Source organism: Cetorhinus maximus, chromosome 22 (genome assembly GCF_964194155.1).
Source record: "Cetorhinus maximus chromosome 22, sCetMax3.hap1.1, whole genome shotgun sequence".
Classification (NCBI taxonomy): domain Eukaryota; kingdom Metazoa; phylum Chordata; class Chondrichthyes; order Lamniformes; family Cetorhinidae; genus Cetorhinus; species Cetorhinus maximus.
The window spans coordinates 6,620,159-6,641,847 of record NC_135900.1 but is presented as its reverse complement, the minus strand read 5'-3'; the positions used below and the strand labels follow the sequence as shown (position 1 = coordinate 6,641,847).

Sequence of the window (21,689 nt, the reverse complement as noted above, 5' to 3'; positions counted from 1 at the left end):
TCTGAAGGTGAGAACGAAAGAGTGAGAGAAACATAGTTTTCTAATTAAATTCCAGGGCAAGGATGTGAAAAATAAATGAACCTCTTTCCTATTTAAATACAAAAGGCTTGCTGCTACACTATTTAAAATTGACTCACTCACTCCAAGAGTAAGAATACACACACACTCACATACAAATATAAATGATTGCTGCCAATAAAAGGTAACACCTTAAAGTTATCCATGGCACCATAAGCCAGGCTGACAATTAGGGTTCCAACCTTCCAGGATTGGTCTGGAGTCTCCAGGAATTGAAAATCAATCTCCAGGACACTGCTGTGTGCAACCCAGGAGAAAAATCATCGGGACATTAAAAAAGATTGGGGGTTTTTTTTGTCATTGTATTTGAACATTTCTCTTTACAAGATATAAAAATATTGAAAATGGGGGAATAAAAGGCTGTTTGACTGACAGTCAAGCATCATCCAATTGGGTAATGAGTCTTTTTGCTTTCCAATTGTCATAGGAAGGCTGTATGCAATGGTTGTGCTGGCCAATCAATGGCTGGAGTATGGGGGCAATTCATGTGGTGAAACGCCCAGGAGTATATTTAATCACAGTTGGCAGCCCTACTGAGAACCTAGTGTAGAACTGAAGGAGTGCTGTGCTGGCCTTCAGTGTGACATTAAACCACGACCCTCTCGACTTGTTTAGGTGGATGTAAACAATTCCATGACACCTTTAAAGAGCTGCAATTGGCTTCAGGTATCCTGGCCCAACCTTCCTACTTCAATGACACTACTTGTCATTCTTTGCGGAACCTTTTGCATTTGCTAATGAGGGTGTAATTTGTGCAATTCTTATTTCCATACTGACCAATAGCATGGGAGGGGTTTCAGGATGAGGTCACTTTATTGGTAATGAAGAATGGAGTCAAAGCAATCCGCATGGTCCAATCTACTAATTAGTGCTTGAAGTGGATTTACACATGTGTGTGGAATGAATATCAGTGGGTTTATTTATGGGATAGAGGGAGGCAAACCACCACTGACAACAAATGCTAAGAAAAATGGTTCAGGTTGAAGCATCACAGACTATGAGCCAAGGAGCTGGCTTCAGGCAGGCACCCATCCCATACCATATTGTGGGGCACCTACAAAAGTACCTCTCTTTGGGCAACGTATTACAGATAATTTATACTTATATATCTCAGGCGGCACTAGTGTAGTTCTCCCAGTCCTTCTACAGATCGGTTTTGAGATCTCCCCCCTTCAGGTGCAGTCCATGTCCTCTGAATTCACTGTTCTGGACACGATGAAACAGCTTAACATGGTTGTCAGTCCGTTTAAAATCCTAAATACAGCAATCAGGTCACTGTTCAACCTACTCTCTCCCAGCGTAAAGATGACCAATTTATATATTTGCTCCTCATAATCCAGGCTTTCATTCCCTCAACCATTTCTCCCTGTATCCATGATTAAACAATAGGGGGAGACAGTGGTGTAGTGATAAATGTCACTGGACTAGAAATCCAGACTAATGTCTGGGGACATGGGTTCATATCCCACCATGGCAGTTGGTGGAATTTAAATTCAATTAATAAATCTGGAATATAAAGTTAGTAACAGTGACCATAAAACCACTATTGATTGTTGTTAAAAACTCATCTGGATCACTAAACCTTCAGGGAAGGAAATCTGGCATCTACATGTGACTCCAGACCCACAGCGATGTGGTTGTCTCTTAGCTACCCCCTGAAATGGCCTAGCAAGCCATTCAGTTCAAGGGCCATTAGGGCAGTGCTCTTGCCAGTGACACCCACATCCCATGAAAGAAAATATATTTGAATGGCAAAGCTGAACAGGACAAGGTACAGGCGGAGCTGAATATTCTTGGGAATTAGGCAGACACACCACTTGGAGACAAAATATCCAAGAAGGCGGATAAAAGCAAAATACTGCGGATGCCGGAAATCCGAAATAAAAACAGAAAATGCTGGAAAAGCTCAGCAGGTCTGACAGCGTCTGTGGAGAGAGAGAGAAACAGAGTTAACGCTTGGGAGTCCGTATGACTCTTCTTCAGTAACTCCAAGAAGGTGGAGCAGCTTAATCGGAAAGAAAGTAATGTACGTGGCAAATGAGAGAGAGATCGGGTCGTCCTGATTGGCAATAAATTGAAGCGATCGCAAAATTGCTCTGCAAATTGAGGAAAGCAAATCACGCGCTGGGATATATTAAATAGTCACCATGGAGTTAAAATCGTTAAGTAATCCTGTCACTTTTTAAGTCGTTGGTGCGACCAATGGAGTGTTCAGTGCTGGTCACCACAGTGTACAAAGGATAATGGAACTATTGAAAAGATTCAGAGGGGGCAGTCAAACATGGAGGGAGTGGAACATGAGGAGCAAATATATAAATTGGGTATGTTGTCACTGGAAAAGAGAAAGTTGAGAGGTGATACAATGGCTGTATTTCGGATTATAAAAGGATTGGATAGTGTTGGCCATCACAAGCTGGTCCACCTTGTCCAGAACAGTGGATCCAGGGGCCTGGAAGGGGGACAATTAAAAACCAATCGTCAGAAGGACTGAGAGAATTGTGCTGTTGTTGGTTCCCATGTGCTGGTGCCACCTGGGATATGTAAACATGAGTTCTTTCTTTGTGACACACTGCCCAAGGACAGATACTTTTTGCAGATACCTCATCATGGATAAAACCACTGATGTTCATTCCAAAACTTCGCATCAAGTGCTAATTAGTGAATTGGAACATGCAGATTGCTTCTCTGGGCAACCTCCTGACCTGCTGAAGACTCCATTCTTCATGACCAATGAGGGTGAGCTCATTCTGAAACCCTCTTGCCATTGGTCAGCACTGAAATGAAAGTTACACAAATGAAGAGGGGATGAGTTACTGAGTGGGATTGCCAAGTGGCCAAGCCCTGTTTGAGTCGGCAACCCATGTGGATTGGAATTCCTGTGTAACCAGGTCCCTTACAATGTCGAAATCCCCATCATCTGCCCAGCAGCAACAAAAGAATTTCCTCCATTGTTGTTGGCACTGAACTAGCCAGACCATCATCTATATCCCTTTCTGTGACAAGTCACTCTGACATGGCCTGCCCAGCATTTCCTCAGCCTCTTGGCCCATTAAGCTCTGTCTAGAGGGACATTGAAAGGTATTCGAGTGGTTTTCATTTTTCAGACATGGCCTCGATGCAGTCGCCCTTTCCTAGATCCTCAATATAAAGGCTTTTTTTTCTTTTCCAGGACATGTTCTTATACCAGAAAATTACTCCTTATTTCACTATAATTCATCCCATTCTGCACTCCGAACAAAACAGGAGTTACGATTGCAATACTATAATTACTTACTGCCCTCCTCGATCTTCCAAAAACTAGGGGCCAGAAATAGAAGATTAGTCACTTTGGTGATCAGTTGTTCAGTGTTTGATTAGGTGACTGTATTTACTGTTGATGCTCACTGTGCTTGATTGGTTATGTCTGGGTGTGGACTCAGAGAAAAGTAAACAAAGCTGGAAGCCAGAGCCAAAGCATGGAGTAGACATTTTAAAGCACTGTGAATAAAACCTGTCACGCACATAGAAATGAGTGTCATCTCTGCATAACTCTGAGGTAAAAAATATACAACAGTCATGTGGTTAGAATATGGAACTTGTTGCCACATGGAGTAGTTGAGGTGAATAGCATTGACGTATTTAAGTGGAAGCTAGGCACACACAAGGTGGGGGACAGCAATGGAAGGATGTGCTGGTAAGGTGAAATGAAGAGGGGTGGGAGGACGCTCATGTGCAGCATAAACCACCAGCATGAACCAGCTGGGCCGAATGGCCTGTATCCCTGCCGTGTATTGGATGCAATTCTACATTCAACGTTTCCACTTCTTCCAGTCTCTGACTCTCCTACCTCGGATGGATGGCAACGGGCAGCTCCTGAATTCTCATTAAAAGCTGCACCGCTCTGTTTGTAAAAAGGCTACACGGTTTTTGTCTGTCCCTCGCATTTTATCTGTGAGACAGGATGATCTACATTTAATTTGTGCATTGGCGTGAAGCAGCGCAGATAATGGATCAGTCACTCATTGTGTGTTTACCTTCTCTTCCGAGAGGCTTGCTGGCAGATTTAGATCTTTGACATTTGGAAACTCTGGCAGCAAGGTGCCCAGCTTGGAGCGTGGTGAATATGCCACCGTCTGCTTTGCCACTTCTTTCTTCCCCGTCTCGTTTACCCAGGCTGCTCCTTTCTTGGAATACATCACATCGTAATACGGTGAGCTCTCCTTCACAGCTATCCCATAATAATGGTATCTGTTAGTGGCAAAGCACCGGGGGTTACAGTTACAGAATCAGGCAACAAGCTCTAGAAAAACAGAATAAACGAATCAACCAGCTCACTGGACGGCTCTGACAAAGAGCCAGCACAGGGCGTGATGGGCTGAATGGCCTCCTTCTGATTCTGTGACCCTGCTCACACAGTCAGACCCCAGAGCGGCAGCATTCTGCGAGCGGGAGTGAGGCTGCAGGATGAGGAAAGCAGAAATTATTTTTCGTTAGTTTGCAAGTTTCTGGATGAGATCCCTGTGAGACATCTCATGCACACCCTCAGCCATTGTAAGTTTGGTGCAAAGCAGCTTTGCTGTGCACTACCTGCTGTGGTTACAGTGTAAGTACAGCGTAAATCAGGAGTCAGACAAGAGGCTGGACTGATTAACCCCAGTTCAGGCATTGATGCAATGTCCAGTCCACCAGGTTTCAATGACCCAGCAAAAACACTGCTCACGTTAACCACCCATCTCTCTAACTCTGCTTCCCTGCACTTGTGGAATTCCGGCTCTATGCTCCCCACAGTAAGAGACTGGGAGCAGGGACTCACTATGTAGAGACACTGCCGGATAAATCCTTACACAATCTCCCCGTGGAATATTCCATTGATCTGGAACTCTCTGTCTCACTCAGGGAAGGCTCCCTTCTTGGAACCGAAGTGTAATCTGTTAACAGTGGATCTGATGTGAGTGGAGATGCAGCATGTTACAGCATAACTGCACTGGTCTGGGCTCCTTCTCAGGGCTAATGAACTAACTTTCAAATTGGTGTTAAACAGGAGTATAATTGGGTTGTGCGGGGTTGTAGAGGAGATTCCACCTAAACAGACCGACACTGTCCAGATCGAGACACAGTCCAACATCAAATGTGAGATCTGCTCCCATCAGTACAAAGCCTCCCTACTGGCAAACAGGAACATAGCAACATAAGTACATAGGAACAGGAGGAGGCCATTCAGCCCCTTGAGCCTGCTCCACCATTCAATGAGATCATGGCTGATCATCGATCTAACTGCACATATCCACCTTTGCCTCCTATCCCTTATTTTAGTTTTAAGATTCACAAGGGATCTAACTATCTATTCTAATTAGCAGAAGAGAGTTCAGAAGTGTTTCCTACTTTCTGATAGGACTGGCTCAAATTTTTAGATTATGCCCCTTTGTCTAAGCTCCCCGAGCAATGGAAATAGTTTTTCTCTATTGATCCTATCTGTTCTCATTAATATCTTGAAATCTTTCATCAAATCACCCTTTAACCTTCTAAATTCCAGGGAATACACTGCTGGTTTGTGTAATCTCCCCTCAAAATTTAACCCTTGGATTCAGGTTTCATCTCCCCTCCAAAGCCAATATATCCTTCCTGAGATGTGGTGCCCAGAGCTGCTGACAGTGACTCAAGGTGGGGTCTAACCAGGGTTTTGTGCAGCTGAAACATGATTTTATCCTCTTGCATTCTAGTCCTCTGGATGAACATGCTACTTTGAACAAGTCTCTAGCTTGGCACAGCATCGAAATGATGCCCATCTAGATCCTGGTAGGCAAGGTTGCCATTGGTGGCAACAGGACTATCCAGAGTTCCATTAGCTGGATAGTCCCACTCCTGACATCTCACTGTCTTTTGTTCACGTTGAAACTACCTGGGTCAAAATGTGTCCAAGCCCAAAGGAAACTCCTCACTCCCTACCCACATGAGCAGCTGGACCCTCACTGGGGAGAGGGACAGCTCCACCCTTTAGATATTGGGGCCCACCACCACCTTCTCAAGGGCAATTAGGGATGGGCAACAACAGCCTAGGCAGCGACAGCCACATTCTGTGAAAGAATAAATAAAAAAACAAATAACTAATGGCTCCATGAATGAGAAAATGGTGACTGATGTGTTTTTGTATGTACTTCTGGTCACCAACACTGTGCTGACATCATGGGGACAGGTAAGGGAACACTAACCATATATCAGGTCTGTTTCGGCCCATTGGCTGAAAACCACTTTCTATCCCCAGTCTCTTGAGGGTCCTTGCTATCAACAGGTGCTCGAGAATTTAGACTCCACTCTCCTATTAGAAGAAAGCTTAACACAAGCGCGGGCACATCTCTCTTCCAACACTTAGGATATTTAAATGTTATGGGAGTGAGGAAGGGGCCATTGTTACTCTCTAAACACTTAGCCTGAAGGAGGGTCAGCTCAGCAGGCTTTGCGAACCAGGTTTGATACTAGGCTGGATTTATATTCTCAACCGGTGTGACACTGCTCCCTTGAGTGTCAACCCACTTCATTCCAGATGCAGTTTAAAAAATCACTTGCCACCATTGGTAACCTTGCAGTGTAAATGCACAAGTCATGCTCAACATTTATGTCGACTTTAAACTTTTGCCACCTGTGCAACATTAAGTAAAGACAAACTGACACTGATATTGTAGACTGGTTCTGAGGGAGATATTATTGCCAGATTGGGTTACACGCCAAGACGATTAGATTGATCGCATCATACCAAGATCGCTAGATCAGTTACCATGCCTACCAGGATCTGCATGTGTCTCATTTTGATGCTATGCCAAGCTAAGGGATTGCTCAAATCATCAGGACACTGTGAGCATGGAGCTCCAGGCACTATAGTTCCAAGTCCTGCTTGAGTTCATTCTGTATCACTTGGACCAACTCGAGTTGAGACATGGTAAACTCCATTTGTTCACAATTGTATATTGCCAGCAGCTTAAAAGGGAATCTAATATCCGAACAAATTCTAAGACTCTAGCCTTCAGGGTTTTTGTTTAGGTTGAAGCTTATCCTAAAAGATGGGTCTTTAAAGAGTGACGTCTAAAACACGAGAAGTTCATAAATGAGTTCTTCCCCGAATGTAAACCTTGCCCTTTGTGTATTTCCATAATAAACACCCTGATTACACATCTGGATCCACATTACACGTCCGGATTTCACAAAACATCACCAGCCACAGATACATTAATCAACAAAACTGCCTGTACATTTAAATATTCCCCCATTTAACTTTCTTCCCTCTGACCTTTAAAATCATCACATCCACCAACTCCCCCGTCAGCAGCATCTCGGAGGTTAGCATTGATCAGAGATTTAATTGGAGCAATTATATCGACACTATGGCTATTAAAGCAGTGCAGCTGCTGGGTACGCTGTGATAGTGGCTCACCTCCTGATAAACAAAACCTCCCCACCATCCACAAGGGTCCAGTCAGGAATGTGACGCATATTCACCACTTAGCCTGGACACTAACACCAACACTCAAGAAGTTCAACACCAGCCAGGACAGAATAGTTTATTTTCCCCCTTGTTATGACCACAGCTGATGTCAATTGCTGAGCAAACCAAGCCCCAGAGGGAAACTTGGCTTATGGGCCAGACCCTTTTTTTTGTATTCTGAAAACAGCAGCAAGAAATCCAGTAACACCTTTGGGATTTCAGAAGTTAAAAGTAAAAGTTTTAGTAACAAGAATAAAAGAAAACTTAAGCAGACAAGGTTACAATTGCACAATTAAAATTAGTTTTACAAAACATTCCCCCAAAAGACTCCCTACTTGGTCAGACCCACAAGTAAACACCTTCCAGGCAACACTCCCTGATAGGTCACAAACAAACACAAAAATAGCTGGAAAAACTCAGCAGGTCTGACAGCATCCGCGGAGAGGAGCACAGTTAACATTTCGAGTCCGTATGACTCTTCATCAGAACTAAAGAAATAGAGAAATGAGGTGAAATATAAGCTGGTTTAAGAGGGGGGTGGGACAGGTGGAGCTGGATAGAGGGCCAGTGATAGGTGGAGGCAAAGAAAAGATTGCCAAAGATGTCATAGACAAAAGGACAAAGGGGTGTTGACGGTGGTGTTATTATCTAAAGGATGTGCTAATGGGGACATATGCCTTATATATATGTCCCTTTTAGGTGTTTAACTATAAAAATCTAGTAAGATTACCCAAGGCAAACTGCTGTTGCTTCAATAGAGGCATACCACATGGCCTCTTAAACTCTGCTGTGGAAAACCAAAACTTCAGAACAAGACTGCTTGTTGCAGCCCAAGACTTTTCTGGCTTGATTGGATGGCTGATTCAAACTGCATCTTTCTCCCAACCAAGAGCTATTTTCAGATCTTCCTCACACAGCCAATAGCTAACAGCTACCGCTAACAGCTCAACAGCTCCCAGCTTAATTAAATCAGTTACCCACATGCACACACAGACACACAGCAATCTTCACAGAATAACACAATATTCCCCCAAACTATTTTAAAAATAACATCCATTCTCACACCGTATCCCTGGACTCAACATCCACTTAATTCCTATACTGCGGATATCACAGGATTGGTTACAGCAGGCCACGGTTATCAGGGTGATTACAGTGAAGGGTTCACTGGTACACCGTGGTTGGAGCGTGTGCAATTTTACAAAATGCACTGCAGTAACTCACCAAAGTTACACCGACAGCACCTTCCAGTGACATAGAGTGATAGCAAAACAGAAGAAGGCCATTTGGCCCATTGTGTCCATGTCAACTCTCCATGAAAGGAGCTCAGCTAGTTCCACACTCCTGCCTTTTCCCTGTGGTCCTGCAATTTTTTTTCTCTTCAGATAATTATCCAGTTCCCTTTTAACGGTCTTGATTGAACCTGCCACCTCCACACTCTCAGGCATTGCATTCCAGATCCTAACCGTTCGTGTCACCTCTGGTTCTTTCACCGATTAAATGAGTGTCCTCTGACTTTTCTTCTTTCATGGGATGTGGGCGTCGCTGGCAAGGCCAGCGTTTATTGCCCATCCTTAATTGCCCTTGAACTGGAGGGGCAGTTAAGAATCAACCACGTTGCTGTGGGTCTGGGGTCACATGTAGGCCAGACCAGGTAAGGATAACAGATTTCCTTCCCTAAAGGGCATTAGTCAACCAGATGGGTCTTTACAACAATTGATGATAGTTGTGATGTCACCATTACTGAGACCTCGGGCAGAATATTTCGCTCGTCGGGCGGGCGGGCGTGCGCCAAGCCCGAAAGAGCGTAAAATGTCGCGGGATGATGCCAGGCAAGCATCCCGACGCCATCGCGCGATATTTCGGTCAGCGGGCAGGCGTGCATGTCGGCAGTGCGCAGCTTGACAATTCAACGGCCTATTAAGGCCATTAAAGTCATAATTAAAAGAAATTTTTCGCCGCCCGGCCAACCTCGTGGTCGGCGGGTGGGCGGGCGGGCGAATCAGCCAGGCGACCTTTGGGTTTTTGCGAAACCTCATCCACGGGCGGGATGAGGTTTCGATCAGTGATTGAAAAAAAATAAATATTTTCAAACTAATTTCTGACATGTCCCTGCTCATGTGACAGAGCGACATGAGGGGAATGTGTTTAACTTTTGTAAATTCTTTATTTTAAAAACTTTCAGCGGCTCTGTGCCTCAGGGAGGTTTTACTGCATGCACCCATGAACATCCACACTTACCCTCCTTACCCACCCCTGCTGAGCACTGCAGTGTGTCACTAATTGGCCAACCAGTGTGAAATTACAGTCAGGGCCCATTTCATGACTGCTCCTGCTTGCCCTGTCAAACCACCAGAAAAGCCTGACCTAGCTTTTAATTGAACTTATACTCCACCAGCTGCCCTGTGGGATTATGAACCCATGGCCCCAGAGGCCATGACTGAGTCAGTAGATTGCTAAATCCAGTGACACTACCAGCACACCACCATCTCCCCCAATTCCCAATCCTTCCAACAATGGGAACAGTTTCTCCCAATCTACTCTGTCCAGACCCCCTCATGATTTTGAATACCTCTGTCAAACCTCCTCTCAACCTTCTCTTCTCTAAGGAGACCTTTAGCAGACAGATAGACAAGAGCAGCAATGTCATGGGAACACATCATCTCCAAATTCTCCTCCAAGTCATGCACCATCCTGACTTGGAAATGGATATGTATCTCTGACATCATTGGGTCAAAATCTTGGAAATCCCAACCCAATGGCATTGTGGGAGCTTCACCACGTCGACAGTTGTAATTTACATAGGATGTCAAGCCTGTTCCGCGTTCGATAAGATCATGGCTGACTTGTTTGTGTTTCGAGTTCCATGTTCCCATCTGCTCCTGATAACCTTTGATTCCCTTGTCTAACAAGAACCTGTATACCTCTGCCTTAAAATAATTGAGGTAGCCCCACCTCCACCACCTTCTGAGGCAGAGAGTTCCAAAGTCGCACAACCCTCAGAGAAAAAATTTCTCCTCATCTCTGTCCTAAAAGGGCGACCCCTAATTTTAAAACAGTGCCCCCTAGCTCTGGACTCACCCACAAGAGGAAACATCCTTTCCACGTCCACCTTGTCAAGGCCGTTCAGGGTCTTATATATTTCAATCAAGTCACCCCTCACTCTTCTAAACTCAAGTGGAAACAGGCCCAGTCTGTCCAATCTTTCCTCATGAGACAACCCACTCATTCCAGGTGTCAATCTGGTAAGCCTCCTCTGAAACGCCTCCAACGCATTTACATTCTCACTTAAATAAGGAGACCAAAACTTCACACGGTATTCGAGGTGCGGTCTCACCAATGCTCTGTATGATGACTTTCATATTGAGGGTCTTTAGTTATGCTGCAGTCCCTGCCTCACCCTCCCTGCTGAAAAGTCAGTGGGGAACCTGCCTACAATCCTGACAGCTGCCCTGCAGCAAGTTAATGCTGGGAGCAGTGTTAATTGCTTTAAGGCGAGACTTCCCTTCTCGAGGAGAGGTCCCGCCTTAGAGAGCTGGGGGCCAATCCGATTGGCCAGCAACTCTGCAGTCCCACCAGCGCCAGAGGGAGCGCTGGCTATTTCTCGAACTCAAGGCAGTCCCGACATACCAAGAAGCCCAGGTAAGTCTGGGGCCAGGGGTCTCGGTAAGGGGGATGGGGGTGGCGGGGTGGGTGGGAAGGGGGGGGTGGTGACGGGGTGATGGGCTGGGCACAAGAGGCCGGGGGAAGGATAAAGTACAGGGAGGGGTTGATGACCTTTGCTGGGGGGCTGCCTCCACTGAGCCCCTCAGGCCCGCAAAGGCAGGTTCCTCCCCATTGACCAACACCAGCCCTCGCAGCTAAAGTGGCTGCTTGGTGTCCCGCATGGTGTGGGCCACTTAAGGGCCTCAATAGATCCAGGAACGGACAGGCCGCCCGACCCTATAAGATTTCAGATAGGCGGGTGGGTGGGGGGGGTGGCGGGTAACGCTGGCTGCTGGATCTTACGTCCAACCCCTCGCCCGCTTTCAAGCCCAACGGCAAGGGGAGCCCGAAATCCAGCCCATTCTCCTCAGGGGCAACTTGGGATGGGCAATAAACATGGCCTTAGCAGGGATATGCCCATACCATGATAAGGAATGAAGAAACAAATTCACCTGCCCTCATCTCAGCTGCCGCTCATGGACTCCTGTTTATAGGGCTCTCTACTCGGGCACCGTAAGTAATCTTTCCTCAGAAATAAAAGTGTGCGGAATTGGAGGTGACCTCACGCCACGTTTTGATCGTGGATTGGGAGCCGGAAGACAGAGAGTAGGGATAGTGAGAGTGAGCTCGTATTGCAGAAGGCAACAAGTGATGTTCCCCAGCAACCCACCTCAGGGTTTTGGCTTTCTATTGGATTTATTATCAGCTTGGGTGAAGGGTTAGAGAGTTGTACATCCAGTTTTACAGATGCACTCAGTTAGGAGGTAGAGTAAGTGTGATTAAGCAGTCACAAAGAGACACAGACAGATCCAATGAATGGCTGATGGAGTTCAATGCGGGAAAATATGAGGTAATCCATGTTGCATCTGAGTGAGACAAAGCAAAATATTCTCTTAATGGTGAAAGTGTCAGAGCTGTGGAGCAGCAAAGCGATTTCAGGGTCCATGTACACATTCACAGTTGGGAGGGGATGTTGGTATAATGGTAATGTCACTAAGCTAGTAATGCAGAGGCCCAGTCTCAATGCTCTGGGGAATCACAGGTTCAAGTCCCACTATAACAAACTATAGTAGCTGGTGGAATTTAAATTCAATTAATAAATCTGGAATTGAAAGCTACTCTCATTGTTGTGAAAGCCCAAATGGTTCACTAATGCCCTTTAGGGAAGGAAATCTGCTGTCTTTACCTGGTCTGGCCTACATGTGACTCCAGACCCACAGCAATGTGGTTGACTCTTAACTGCCCCTGTGAAATGGCTGAACAAGCTGCTCAGCTTGTGGGCAACAAATGCTGGCCTTGTATGCAAATCTCACAAAAGAATAAAAAATACAAGTACACTAAGCCTTAGGGTTAAAATTATACATTCAGTTCCCAACACAGAACTAAAAGATCACAGCTCACAATATGGAAGGTATCTCCACAAATAAAGATCATGCAGTTAACGTATGAGGGCCAAAGTCATAAGTGGAGATGGTTAGACCACCCTGCTGGTTGACACCTATTCTTTGACAGCGCTTGTGGGTTTTTAACTTGAAGCAAATGAATTTTAATGAGTATTTTCATCCACTTAACCCAGGAGAATCAGTTTGAGCTATGTTCTTCCTTCACATTTTCTCAGACCTCCCCCCCCGAATCTCTGTCACAACTTTGGCAGAAATCCTACTTCCACACGGAACTGAGTTACTGCTCAAGTTCCACAAGCAGAGCAGGAGCAAATGAGGAAATTTAACCCTTTGGTGTTCTCAGAATGTTAAGGCCATTTGCGTTGTAAAAAAAATCTGCCCCTTGCCTCTCATCTGCTAAGTAAAACTGCCGCTCAAATCCTTGTCGCATGCATAATGGCCGTTGTATGTGGCTTTGGTTTACATGTAGTCACTGCACTTGTGTTTGCAAAACATTTCCTGTTTTATGTAGTTTTAATACTTGGACTGTAGTCATCCCTCAATTCAAAATCCTTCATTCAAATTACATTTTACTCAATTTCTTTCACATTATATTATCTTATTGTTTATTCTTTTTAATCCAAGTTATCTCATAATTTGATAGTTATTGCAAATAAAAATTTGCAAGATCTTTTTAGGTTATTCCAATGATTAAATCTCTGCCACAAAAAGGAAAATGATTGTTGCTCAGTGAGGTTCAATGTACATCTGTAAAATTAAGAGGAGGCGATGGTGTAGTGGTATTGTTGCTGAACTAGTATTCCAGGGACCCAGGGTAGTGCCCTGGGAACCCGATTTTGAATCCCACCCTGGCAGAAAATAGAATTTGAATTCAATAAAAATCTGGAATTAAAAGCCCAATGAAGACCACGAAACCATTGTCAACTGTTGTAAAAACCCATCTGGTTCACTAATCCCCCTTAGGGGAGGAAATCTGCCATCCTTACCTAGTCTGGCCCACATGTGACTCCAGACCCACAGCAATGTGGTTGACTCTTAAATGGCCCAGAAAACCACTCAGTTGTAACAAACTGCGATAAAGTCACAATAAAGGAATGAAACCAGATGGACTGCCCGGCATCGATCTGGGCACCGGAAACGACAACAGCAATCTCAGCCCTGTTGACCCTGCAAATATCTTACTAACATCTGGGGGCTAGTGCCAAAATTGGGAGAGCTGTCTCACAGACTAGTCAGGCAACAGCCTGACATAGTCATCCTCACAGAATCACATCTTACAGATAATGTCCCAGACACCATCACCATCCCTGGGTATGTCCTGTCCCACCAGCAGGACAGCCTAACAGAGGTGACGACACAGTGGTATACAGTCAGGAGGGAGTTGCCCTGGGAGTCCTCAACATCAACTCCAGACCCCATGAAGTCTCAGGGTAAGGAAACCTCCTGTTGATTACCATGTACCGCCCTCCCTCAGCTGATGAATCAGTGCTCCTCCATGTTGAACACCACTTGAAGGAATCACTGAGGGTGGCAAGGGCACAGAACGTACCCTGGGTGGGGGACTTCAATGTCCATCACCAAGAGTGGCTCGGTAGCACCACTACTGACTGAGCTGGTCAAGTCCTAAATGACATAGCTGCTAGACTGGGTCTGCCGCAGGTGGTGAGGGAACAAACAAGAGGGAAAAACATACTTGATCTCGTCCTCACCAACGTGCCTGCCACAGATGTATCTGTCCATGACAGTATCGGTAGGACTGTCCACAGTCATTGTGGAGACGAAGTCCCACCTTCACATTGAGGATACCCTCCATCATGTTGTGTGGCACTACCACCGTGCTAATGGGATAGATTTCAAACAGATCTAGCAACTCAAGACTGGGCATCCATGAGGCGCTGTGGGCCATCAGCAGCAGCAGAATTGTACTCGAACACAATCTGTAACCTCATGGCCCGGCATATCCCCCACTCTACCATTACCATCAAGCCTGGGGATCAACCCTGGTTCAATGAAGAGTGCAGGAGGGCATGCCAGGAGCAGCACCAGGCATACCTAAAAATGAGGTGTCAACCTGGTGAAGCTATAATACAGGACTATTTGCGTGCCAAACAGTATAAGCAACAAGTGATAGACAGGGCTAAGCGATCCCACAACGGATCAAATCTAAGCTCCACAGTCCTGCCACATCCAGTCGGGAATAGTAGTGGACAATTAAACAACTCACTGGAGGTCCAGGCTCCACAAATATCCCCATCGTCAATGATGGAGGAGCCCAGCACATCAGTGCAAAAGATAAGGCTGAAGCATTTGCTACAATCTTCAGCCAAAAGTGCCGAGTGGATGATCCATCTTGGCCTCCTCTGGAGGTCGCCAGCATCACAGATGCCAGTCTTCAGCCAATTCGATTCACTCCACATGATATCAAGAAACGGCTGAAGGTACTGGATACTGCAAAGGCTATGGGTCCTGACAATATTCCGGCAATAGTACTGAAGACTTTGTGCTTCAGAACTTGCCGTGCCCCTAGCCAAGCTGTTCCAATACAGCTACAACACTGGCATCTATCCGGCTATGCAGAAAATTGCCCAGGTATGTCCTGTACACAAAAAGCAGGACAAATCCAACCCAGCCAATTACCACCCCATCAGTTTACTCTCGAGCATCACTAAAGTAATGGAAGGAGTCATCAACAGTGCTATCAAGCGGCACTTATTTATCAATAACCTGCTCACTGACGCCCAGTTTGGGTTCCGCCAGGGCCATTCAGCTCCTGACTTCATTACAGTCCTGGTTCAAACATGGACAGAAGAGCTGAACTCCCGAGGTGAGGTGAGAGTGACTGCCCTTGACATCAAGGCAGCATTTGACAGAGTGTGGCATCAAGGAGCCCTAGCAAAACTGGAGTCAATGGGAATCAGGGGGAAAACTCTCTGCTGGTTGGAGTCATACCTAGCACAAAGGGAGATAGTTGTGGTTGTTGGAGGTCAGTCATCTCAGCTCCAGGACATCACTGCAGGAGTTCCTCAGGGTAGTGTCTTCAGCCCAACCATCTTCAGCTTCTTCATCAATGACCTTCCTTCCATCATAAGGTCAGAAGTGGGGATATTCGTTGATGATTGCACAATGTTCTGCACCATTCGCAACTCCTCAGATACTGAAGCAGCCCATGTCCAAATGCAGCAACACCTGGACAATGTCCAGGCTTGGGCTGACAAGTGGCAAGTAACATACGTGCCACACAAGTGTCAGGCAATGACCATCTCCAACAACAGAGAATCTAACCACTGCCCCTTGACGTTCAATGGCATTACCATCACTGAATCCCCCACTATCAACATCCTGGGGGTTATCATTGACCAGAAACTGAACTGGACTAGCCATATAAATACTGTGGCTACAAGAGCAGGTCAGAGGCTAGGAATCGTGAGACGAGTAACTCACTTCCTGACTCCCCAAAGCCTATCCAACATCTGCAAGGTACAAGTCAGGAGTGTAATGGAATACTCTCCACTTGTCTGGATGAGTGCAGCCCCCACAATACTGAAGAAGCTAGACACCATCCAGGACAAAGCAGCCCGCTTGATTGGCACCACATCCACAAACATTCACTCCCTCCACCACCGACGCACAGTAGCAGCAGTGTGTACCATCTACAAAATGCACTGCAGGAATTCACCAAGCCTCCTTAGACAGCACCTTCCAAACCCCATGACCACTACCATCTAGAAGGGCAAGGACAGCAGATAGATGGGAACACCACCACCTGGAAGTTCCCCTTCAAGACACTCACCATCCTGACTTGGAAATATATCACCGTTCCTTCACTGTCGCTGGGTCAAAATCCTGGAACTCCCTCCCTAACAGCACTGTGTGGGTGTACCTACACCACAGGGACTGCAACAGTTCAAGGAGGCAGCTCACCACCACCTTCTCAAGGGGCAATTAGGGATGGGCAATAAATGCTGGCCCAGCCAGCGATGCCCACGTCCCACGAATGAATAAATGAAAAAAAGCACTCCGGAATTCGATCCTGAAAGCAGCACAGGCAAAATTCTTGTTAAACATAAATGTGAAGTTGGTTACTTACTTTGACTGGCCTCTTGTTCCTAATCTCCTCGTCGTTAATTGTGGGAATTGCTGACGAATTATCTACACGAAGAAAGAAATGTTTGTCAGAAAGGATTTAATTTCCTGTTGCTCTTACGACTTACCTGAGATTTTTTTTTTTTATTCGTTCATGGGGATGTGGCCGTCACTGGCTAGGCGAGCATCCCTAACTGCTCGAGTCAACCACATTGCTGTGTGTCTGGGGTCACATGTAGGCCAGACCAGGTGAGGAGGGCAGGTTCCCCTCCCTAAAGGGGCATGAGTGAACCAGATGGGTTTTTATGACAATCGACAATGGTTTCACAATCATTCCCAGGCTTTTAATTGAATTCAAATTCCACCCAGCGCATTACCCTGGGTCTGTGGAATGCTAGTCCAGTGACAAAACCACTAGGCCCCCCACCCCTGTCCATACCAGCTGTCGCTCACTCGCTAGTTCTTTCAGCTCCAGGGCAAAAAGATTGTGAATCCAAGTCCCGCATCGAGAGCCAAGCACAGAAATCAAAGCCGACACTCCAGTGCCATGCTCGGGGAGAGCTGGACTGTCGGATGAGACATTAAACCAGGGCCCAGTCTGCCCTCTCAGGCGGATATAAAAGATTCCATCACACTAGTTTCAAGAAGATCTGGGTAGTTATCCCACCCACACCCCACGTCCTGGCCAATATATCCCCCCGATATCAAGATCACAAAAATAGATCAGCTAGTGATGATCACTTTGTTATTTGTGGGAGCTCACTGTGTGCACATATCGACTGAGAGGTGCTGTATAATTGCAAGTCTTTCTTTAAAGATTATTAGTAGAATATGCATTGATCTTTCGCGATAGTTTGAGAACAGAATTCTTTTAAAGGTAGAAAAGTTGATATTAAAAATCTTTTTTCTGCTTACACTTTGTTATAAATTGCCAAGCCGATATTTATAACAGAAATTATGGGCAGAGTTTAATGCCCTCTCCCATGGCGAGTTTGGTGGCATTTAGTTGAATTATTTAATAGTAATTTTATAGTATTTAATCGGGCAGGAGGGTGATGAGGGCATAGCCCACCGCCTACCCGCCTCCACCTCAATTAAGTCCATGGAGGGAAGGCCCGTGGAAAGCCTTCCCACCCCACCACAAATTGAGGCCCTTAAGAGGGCAATTAACACCCACCTAAGGGCCTCATCGCTGGTATTCACCCATGTGAGAAGCCTGAAAAGCAAACTCTGGCGTGTTTGATTGTGGGCACCCGAGGGGATCCCTCATTGTCAGGCACTCGGTGTCTCATCGAGGGACCCAGCATCAGGAAGGAGGACCCTTGCTGCCTGCACCCTCCCCCGGGACCCCAATTCCACGACCCCCCTCTGGCTATCACTCACCTGTGCCTGGATCCTAGGCCTCGTGGGTGGGTCTAGTGACTCTGATTGGCCGGCAGCTCTCAGTGGGCAAGATTTTCGCCCCTGGGATCCTTGATTCCAGGGAAGGCCCGGTGATGTCCAGTTAAGTGCCTGATTGGCACTTAATGCGGCTGGCTTTCACAAAAAGCAGGGCTCTCATTGGTTATCCAGCCAGCAGGCAAGACCCCCGTCACCTCCATTAAATACCGCCTCACATGTGTAAATGAGTCACACTGCAATTACAGTCTCCCACCAGTGATGGCGCAACAACACCTTTGCTGAAAGGAGGATGGTCATTACGGTGTGACATGTTTACATAGCAAGCTTCCATTACAAATATGGACATGGGAATTTGGATTGGAAGTATAAAAATAAGGGCAGAATTTCTGGTTTTAAAATCATGACTGAGCTGCCATCTGTGTGCTCTGGGTCTCTAATCCTGCTTTGTCCTAGATTACATTTTGCCTTGAGTCTCAGTGTGCAGTTCCCCTGGAGATTGACTCGTATTTGCCCCCTCCATTTCTTATTTACGTGCTGCATCTCAGCGCCATCATCTGAAAACACCACATTAGTTTTCACTTGTATGTTGACGACACCCAGCTCTACCTCACCACCAGCTCTCTCGGCCCTCCACTCTCTCTAGCTTGTTAGACCGCTTGTCCAAACAGTACTGGGTGCCCAGAAATTTCCTCTAACTAAATATTGGGAAGCCTGGAGCTACTTTGGTTCCTGCCACAAATTCTGTTTCCTAGCTACCAATTCCCCCCGCGCCCTCCCCCACCTCACTGGAAACTGCCTGAGAATGAAACCAGACTATTCTGCTCTGTTGGCTGGGTCAATATCCTCCCTTACAGCACTGTGGGTGTACCTACACCACATGGGCTGCAGTGGTTCAAGGCAGTGGCTCATCACCACCTTCTCAAGGGCAATTAGAGATGGGCACTAAATGCTGGCCCAGCCAGCGACACCCACATCACAAACTTGGTGCCATTCTTGAACCTGAAATAAGATCTGGCCACAAACCTGCGCTGTCATTAAGACCGGCTATTTCTACATCCACGCCTTTGTTTCCTCTAGACTTGACTATTCCAACGCACCCCCGGCCGACCTAACGGAAGTTCTAACTTCCGTAACCATTGAGGTCCAAAGTGGTGTCGCCCCTATCCTTACTTGTACCCAGGTGACAAAATTATATGGGGAATAGATAGAGTGGATAGGATAAAATTGTTTCCCTTAATGGAGAATTCTAGAACCAGGAGACATAGATTCAAGATAAGTGGCAGAAGGTGTAGGGGGGACATGAGGAAGAACTTTTTTTTTAAGCAGAGGGTAGTGGGTGTCTGGAATTCGCTGCCCAAGTTGGTGGTACAGGCAGAAACTTTAAACTCTTTTAAGAAGTACCTGGATCTGCACCTGAAGTGCTGTAAGCTGCAGGGCTATGGGCCGGGTGCAGGAAGGTGGGATTAGAAAGGGCACCTGGGTGTCCTCGGGCTGGCATGGACAAGATGGGCCGAATGGCCTCCTTCTGTGCTGTAACTTTTCTATGGTTCTATGGTTCTAGTCCCATTCCCCTGTCACCGCTGTGCTCACTGACCTACATTGGCTCCCAGTCAAGCAATGCCTCAATTTTAGCATTCATAGGAACAGAGGAACATAGGAGCAGGAGTAGACCATTCGGCCCTTTGAGCCTGCTCCTTTATTCAACTGGATCATGGCTGATCTGGTTGTGTTCTCAGCTCCACTTTCCAGTCTGCCCCTCCCCCCCCTCCCCCATAACCCTTACCTAACAAAAATCTAACTCTGCCTTGAGTAAATTCAAAAGACCGAGCTTTCTGGAAAAGCAAGTTCCATGCAGCAATGACCCTTTGAGAGAAAAGATCTTTCCTCATCTCTGTCTTAAAATGGAGGCTTCTTATTTTAAAACTATGTCCCCTAGTTTTAATCACCCCCTTCGCAAGAGGAAACCTTCTCCGGCTATCCACCTGTCAAGTCCCCTCAGAATCGTATATGTTTCAATAAAATCACCTCATCCTTATTTTCAAACTCCTCCAAAGCCATGCCCCTCCATATCTCTGTAATCTCCTCCCAAACTACAACCCTCCGAGATACCTGTGTTCCTCTAATTCTGGCCTCTCGAGCATCCCCAATTTTAACTGTTTGACCGTTGGCAGCCGTGCCTTCAGCTGCCGAGGCCCTAACCTCTGGAATTTCCTCCCTAGACCTCTCTGTTTCTCCATCTCACTTTCCTCCTTTAACACACTCGTTACCTCTCTGATCAATATATCTAATATCTGCTTATGTGGCTCAGTGTCAGTTATTAAATCCCTTAAATTATCAACATCACGGGGGTTACCATTGACCAGAAACTGAACTGGACTAGCCATATAAATAATGAGGCTACAAGAGCAGGTCAGAGGCTGGGAATCCTGCAGCGAGTAACTCACCTCCTGACTCCCCAAAGCCCGTCCACCATCTACAAGGCACAAGTCAGGAGTGTGATGGAATACTCCCCACTTGCCTGGATGAGTGCAGCTCCCACAACACTCAAGAAGCTTGACACTATCCAGGACAAAGCAGCCCACTTGATTGGCACCCCACCCACCACCATCAACATTAACTTCCTCCACCACCGACGCACAGGAGCAGCAGTGAGTACCATCTACAAGATGCACTGCAGCAACTCACCAAGGCTCCTTCGACAGCACCTTCCAAACTCACGACCTCTACCAGCTATAAGGACAAAGGCAGCAGAAACATAGAAGCATGGGGCAGTATTTACCCTTGTCGGGCGGGCATGGCGGGGGCGGGCAGGAAGCTGACCGCTTACCCGTGGTCAAGGCCGGAAGGCCCGGTGGTGGGCCAATTGAGGCCCGCACAGCGTGTAACACGAGCAGCAACGCTCAGCGATGCCTGTGCGGGGGGAGGAGGACAAGCGGGGCGAGCGTGAACTCATCTGCTTGACAATCTCCCTGAGGCACAGAGATGAAGAGTTTTCAAAAAAAATAATAAAGAGGTGAGAAATGTTATAAAACATGTCCCCTCATGTGACATAGGGACATGTTATAAGTGAGATTTGAAAGTTTCTATCTTATTTTTATTCCCGCCCGTGGATGAGGTTTCCAAAAAAAAATGCAAAGGCCGCTTGGCCTTTTCGCCTGCCCCCTGCCAACCGTTAGGCTGGACGGGCAGTGAAAAATTTAACTTCATTGCTACTTTAATGGCCTTAACCCCGCTGACTGAGCTATCGCGCCACTCTGCGTTGACATCGGGACGCTCGCCCGACATTAACGCGTGTCATTTCACACTCAAGTGGGTCGGGTCACCGAGGGGAAAATTCTGCCTGTAGAAAATAGAAGCAGGAGTGGGCCATTTAGCCCTTTGAGCCTGCTGCACTATTCAATATGACCATGGCTGATCCTCTATCTCAACACCGTACTCCCACTCTCTCCCAATACCCCCTGATGCCTTTGGAGTCCAGAAATCTATCTATTTCCTTCTTAAATATATTCAGTCACTCGGCCTCTACAGCCTCCTGTGGTAGAGAATTCCACAGGTTCATCACC

The 21,689-nt window shown here is 46.5% G+C and overlaps 1 protein-coding gene across 1 annotated transcript in view; it reads right to left on the bottom strand.

Moving 5' to 3' along the window:
• The window catches only part of rfx4 (regulatory factor X, 4), a 125,396-nt gene that overhangs the window by 75,029 nt on the left and 28,678 nt on the right, over positions 1–21,689 (bottom strand). The window contains exons 5-6 of the mRNA XM_078567701.1: positions 16,730–16,791; positions 4,092–4,305 (exon numbers count right to left, since the gene is read on the bottom strand). Coding sequence (XP_078423827.1) covers positions 4,092–4,305; positions 16,730–16,791 — 276 coding nt within the window. The remainder of the gene's footprint in view (positions 1–4,091; positions 4,306–16,729; positions 16,792–21,689) is intronic.